General features: G+C 32.9%; 1 protein-coding gene across 1 annotated transcript in view; it reads right to left on the reverse strand.

Moving 5' to 3' along the window:
- The window catches only part of Zfc3h1 (zinc finger, C3H1-type containing), a 59981-nt gene that overhangs the window by 20454 nt on the left and 33423 nt on the right, over positions 1-6104 (reverse strand). The window contains exons 14-20 of the mRNA XM_013018670.1: positions 4380-4554; positions 3990-4121; positions 2969-3511; positions 2763-2872; positions 1600-1731; positions 1377-1498; positions 335-436 (exon numbers count right to left, since the gene is read on the reverse strand). Coding sequence (XP_012874124.1) covers positions 335-436; positions 1377-1498; positions 1600-1731; positions 2763-2872; positions 2969-3511; positions 3990-4121; positions 4380-4554 — 1316 coding nt within the window. The remainder of the gene's footprint in view (positions 1-334; positions 437-1376; positions 1499-1599; positions 1732-2762; positions 2873-2968; positions 3512-3989; positions 4122-4379; positions 4555-6104) is intronic.

Consider the following 6104-nt stretch of genomic DNA (forward strand, 5'->3'; position numbering starts at 1 on the left):
GTGGGGCTTGAACTCTGGGCCTGGGCACTGTCCCTCAGCAATTCAGCTCAAGGCTAGCACTCTTACTACTTGAGCCACAGCACCACTTCCAGTTTCCTGAGTGGTTTAATGGAGAGTCTCATAGACTTTCCTGCCCCGGCTGGCTTTGAACAGAGATCCTCAGATCTCAGCCTCTTGAGTAGCTAGGATTACAGGCATGAGCCACCACCAACACCCAGCTTAAAAGGTCTTTTTTAAGACACACACATACACACACACACACACACACACACACACACACGGACACACACGGACACACACGCACGCACATACATACACACATACATATACTTACTATGACCTTTACTTTCATTGATATTGCTAACAAGGAGAACAGCCATCTGGTCCATTGACATTCGATCTTTGTTTACTCCAAAAAGTTTCTCAACATATTTTTCTAAAATAAAAGCAGTATCTTCATTTTTTAAAAAGCCAACAGCAAGGCCTACATTATCTTAACTACTATGGCAAATCCTTTCTATCACCTCATACAACAAACCTAAATTGGAAGACACTGGAATAAAGTAAATTATTAAGTAAAAGTTGAAGTTCTAAACTAAGAATGACAAAATAGAATCATCAACATCATTCAGGGACTGTAATCTCTCTGGATTGTAGTAATAGTAAATTTAGTAAATATTAACTACTTCTAAAAAATTGTTTCAGATGTATTATTTGCAACTGAAATCTGGGGAAAAGCTTAACAATTCTTTCTTACAATATCTGATAGTAATCTACAATTTGCACATCAAAGTTTATAAAGCCCTTTCTATTCATTACTGACTTTGAAACTTTAAGTGGGGGAGAAGGGAAGATGGACTAAACTTAGTAGGGGGTACACTTTACACATCTATGGAACTGTTACAATGAAATCCCCTTGAACTACTATGTTTGTTTTTTTAATTTGAAAAGTACAGCCATATTAACTTCCAGCCCTCCTGTTTTTGAAAGCTAAATAACAGAGGTTCATGTTTAATAATCAGTTAAAATGTCTTTACAAATAGACTGTTTTCTAAATAAACTACTTAGGTAAGACAGATTTGTCCAAAGAACTTTCTGAGTTGATAGAAATGTTTTAAACCTCTGCTTTCATACTGGTAAGCGCTTGCCACACATGGCTTCTAAACACACAAAATGTATCTAGTGAGATTAGTAAATTTAAATTTAAAGAGCAATGTGTGGTCAGTGATTACTATATTTGACATAACAGATCCAGGTAAAAATGTCGTAGGTGAATATATTTAATTATAAAAAAATGTCATCAATAACTGCATGTTCATTTTTTTAATCATCTAAATTCTCATTTTTCACTTAGAGAACAGAAAGTTTTTTAAAACCTGCTGCAGAAGCAATTTCTTCATCTGTGCTTGTCTCTGAACAACCAATCAGAGACAGATTATATGACAGAATGTCCTGGAATAGTTGTTTTCGGCTAAGTGTATAGTCTTGTATATGCTGCCTAAAATAAAATGACAACACAAAAAAGATAATGATGTACATATTAAAAATAAGCAACCAAGATGTTCTTTTAAATTATATTCATAAACAAATATTACTCACCACTGACAATCATCATCATTACATGTTCCTGTTAAGTCAAAACGGCAGAAACACTGATCTGGTTCAATCATATTACTATAAGACACTGAGCTTAGGGGAAGTTTTTCCTTGGTCCGATAATATGGACTAAATCTAAAAAAAGAATGGACAGACACATTAAGCTCCATAATCATTGTTCAGGAAAAAAAATTTTCTTTAATTTTCCTTTTTCAGTTAAAACTTCTAGGCTTTAAGCTATTTACCTATATACCCAAATTACTTCTAGAAACACATGGAATATTAAATGATAGGAATAAGCTATATTGGGAAGAGATCTGAAATAGAAACCTGGTGGCAGGCACATGTCAGTAATTCTAACACTCATAAGCTGAAGGAGGCAGCTCACAGTTTTTAGGCTGGCCATTGAGACTATTTCAAACAAACAAAAAAGATTTTTTTTTTAAAGCCATATTCTAAAAGTAGTGTTGTTTTTACCACATGATGTTAATATTGGTATTTCTGGGTGTACATTCTAGGTGACATGAACATGAACTAGGAAAAAGTTACATACTATCTAGTTAATGATTTATCATTTCTTTCATGAAATAGTCTTGTAACTTCTAGCATTCTGAAAAAATTGCAGGACAACTCTGTACAACCATCTAATTGAAGGCATGTTAATGTGCTCTGCATACCAAAAATAAAATTAACTCAAAATTTAAAATACTCCATTTATTGTTTCCTAAAATCTCTATCAGAAATCTGTAACTCACTCTGTCAGGAGCATAAGATAAAAATTGACAAGCCTAAGAGCAAGCTACACATTACTTCCTGATATGGTTTCAGTACAGTAACAAGATACCAGTGGCCATGATTCAATTGCTTTTTCTCACTATCATCAAATCTTCAAAGTAAAACATTAAAAAGTAAAGAGAGACAGATAACAATGACTAACACCTATAATAATCCTAGCTAATCAGGAAGCTAAGGTCCTGGAAGATCACAATTCAGCCACAGTAGAAAAGTTTACTAGTCTCCATCTCCAAAATAACAAGTAAAAAGTAGGGTAGAGGCATGAGGCAAGTAGTAGAGCATGCATGAAGCACTGAGCTCAAACCCTACCACTGCCAAAAAAGGAGAACAAGTAATCTGAAAATCAAACCATTTGAATCTTTCTTTTATACCTGTAGGACTTAAAAACTAGAAGAGGGCTATGATAGGGTCTAAAAGGACATGGTTTCACTTCTGCTGTTTTACTCTGTGCTGTGACAAAATCCACATCCACAGAAATCTCCTATAAAACAAAAAACAAAAACATAATCATTCCATAAGGCAAAAAAGGCTTAAGTAAATCCTAGAATTTGAAAAAACTGTAAAAATGTGTACTTACTTGACCATGTAAAATCTTTTCTGTAATGCCTGAGGTGGTTTTTAAAATCAACTGTTTTAAGCTGTCAGCTTTTGAATACAACTTTTGCAGCTCACCAATTTTTAACCCTAGAAAAAGTTCTGGCTTTTCTACAGTACTTTTACTAAGTTTGTTTATGCATTCTTTGTTTGGTGTATCAGTGTGCTTAAGATTAGGCTTAGTAAAAGCATTAGATTCTAAGAAGGATCTTCTTCGTTCTCTGTTTGAACCAGACAAAATTTCATCATCCGCATCATTTTCTTCTGTGTCTAGGGTTAATTTATCTTGAGTCAGATCGTGAAGAGAGGGTTGAGGTAAAGAAAATTCAGGTTCTTCTTCCACAACTGGAGGAATATTTTGTTGTTCCTTTGCTTTAAGGGCTCGGGCTTCTTTTAATTTTTGAATTTTCAGGGCATATTCATATTCAAGCTTTTGTAATCGTCTTTTTTCCATAGCAATTAGTTCTGCTGAATGCTTTCTTGGACTTGATATTGGGGAATTATCCAGTCTCATCACTTTGTTTGGCTAGGAAAGAAAAACATACTTTAAAAACATTGATTTCACCAACAGTTTTTAAGTAAAATAACCGCTATTCCTATAATTAATACAATGTCAACATTACAAAACTTAAGAACGATGGAAAAGGTGATACTGAAATGCATGTGTTGTATTTATAATCTGATTTGTGGAACTGAAACCATTTTGTTCAAATACTTAAATACATATAAAATTAAAAAACAAAACTAAATTATTAAGTAGATTGAAACAGAATTTAACGTAAATCTCTAATAGTTTTGCAAGTCAGTCTATTGGCCTATAAAAAGCTACAGTGGAGACAAAATTAGAGTAAGCACCCAAAAATGGGTATGTCACTTAAAAACAAAGCTTTATTCTTAATTTTCCTTGAATTTGCAAGAAAAAAGGTTTTAGTCACATTATATAATCTCTTAGCCTCAGAAGTAGCATACCTCTTCTTTCCAAAAATATTCTACAAACAACTTACACCAAGGCGCTCTTGTTCAAGTTTACGTTTTCCTATTTCCTTACTAGCTACTGCCTTTGCTCGAGCAAGCTCTTCTCCATATTTCAGAGTCAAAGCTTTCTTTACTGTAACACGCTGTTGAACTTTGTGAATCTGAAAAACATAAATTCAAAATTCAGAAGATCTAAATGAAAACTTTAAGGTAGGAAATTTTTTTTCACAAACATACAGCTTTAAGGGTAAATCAATTGAAAATAAAAATATTCCATTGTATCTTACTGAAAAACTATAGGTTATACATATTTTGATGGCTTTTCTTATGTGTTTTTTGTCTTACAGAAAATTTAGACTATAAAAATTTGTAGTAGACATAAAACTACCGTATTTTTTAAAAAGAAAAAGAAAAATTACTTGTTCCTGAAGTTTCTTCAAAAACATTCTGTTAACACTGAGGATTTTCTCAGTTGCTTGAAGTTGTTCTGTAAGTTTTGTAATTTTTGTTTCAGCATTTCGAACAGATTCTTTCTTCTTCGCTTCTTGCTGTACTAGATTCTTCAAAACTGATTCATCTTTTATCAAAAGAATCCTAAGTGGGAAATAATAAAATTCTTATTAATGTTTTCTAAGCTAACAGACTAACATCTTCAGAATAAAACATTTTCATAATCGTGCACTTAAGAAATTATTATCTATATAATGGAAGTGAAAAATTAAAAGGACGATTTTTGTTGTTAATCAATCAAACAGGTTTTCAAATAACAGTTTTTCATTTTATTTATTTATTTTTTTGCCGGTCACGGGGCCTGAACTCTGGGCCTGGGTGTTGTCCCTCAGCTCTTCAGCTCAAGGCTAGTGCTCTACCACTGGAGCCACAGCGCCACTTCCGGCTTTTTCTGTTTATGTGGTGCTGAGGAATCGAACCCAGGGCCTCATGCTTGCAAGACATGCACTCTACCGCTGAGCTACCTTCCCAGCCCCAGTTTTTCATTTTATGTTGGTCTAATCTTTAAAAAAAAAAATCACTGGAGCTTAAGTTAATGGGAATTATAGTTAAAAAAATTATAATAATTGCCAGTTAACTGAATCTGATCCTACATGGACCCTGAATGAGGAATGATAAAGTTGCTATGTTCAAGTTTAATTCATAATACTCTCAATATATAAACATCTAGTAGTATCTGATTTAACTTACATTTAACCCAGTCTATCCAAAATAGACAGACAGTAAAACCAGTTCTAATTTTTAAAGATATACTAAAGTTCAGAACTGAGAATTCCAAACAAAACAAAAAGACAAATTTATGGATATGAATAATCATCAGTAACAAATAATAATAAATAATAAATACCAATAATAAAAATGAAGCATCACCATGAAAATATGCCAGATTCAACAGTCTCAAAGTCTAATAATAGAATCATAAAATGTATGATAGAATGAGGTGAGAGTTACAAGAAGTTTTAAAAATACTTTTTGAATTAGCAGCTTTTTTCTTTTAGTAGCACATGAAATGATGCCACTAAATCTTAGTTGCAATATTAATAAAATATAGTAGTTGGCATAATTATCAAGACTGATTAATTTGTAAGCTTCTAAAATGCATTTCATTTTGTTCATAACACTTAACATTTAATTTCTTCTTTAAAAATGAAAATCAGAACATACATATATATAATTAAGACTTTACAATTACTGCTTTCTTGATATATTTGTTATCCTATAATAAAAAAAAATCCTAAGTTACATTCTTTTTCATTCTTTTGATAAAAATTACCAAGGTGTCTTGTGTCAGAATGAAGTTGTAAAAACAACTATTGCTTTCCCTAAGTTAACTACAGATGAATAAACTTTTAGAACTTATTTTAAAAATCATCAAACTATTAGAATACTAATAATATTTTTCAGTATTAAGAGTTAATTCATGCTGGGTGTCGGTAGCTCACACCTGTAATCCTAGCTACTCAGGAGGCTGAGATTTGAGGAGAGTGGTTCAAAGCCAGCCCGGGCAGGAGAGTCTGTGAGCCTCTTATTTCTAAGAAACCACCAGAAAACCAGAAGTGGTGTTGTGGCTCAAGTGGTAGAGCACTACCCTTGAGCTGAAAAGCTCAGGGACAGTGGCCAGGTCCAGAGTTCAG

Source organism: Dipodomys ordii, unplaced genomic scaffold, assembly GCF_000151885.1.
Source record: "Dipodomys ordii isolate 6190 unplaced genomic scaffold, Dord_2.0 Scaffold3, whole genome shotgun sequence".
Classification (NCBI taxonomy): Eukaryota; Metazoa; Chordata; class Mammalia; order Rodentia; family Heteromyidae; genus Dipodomys; species Dipodomys ordii.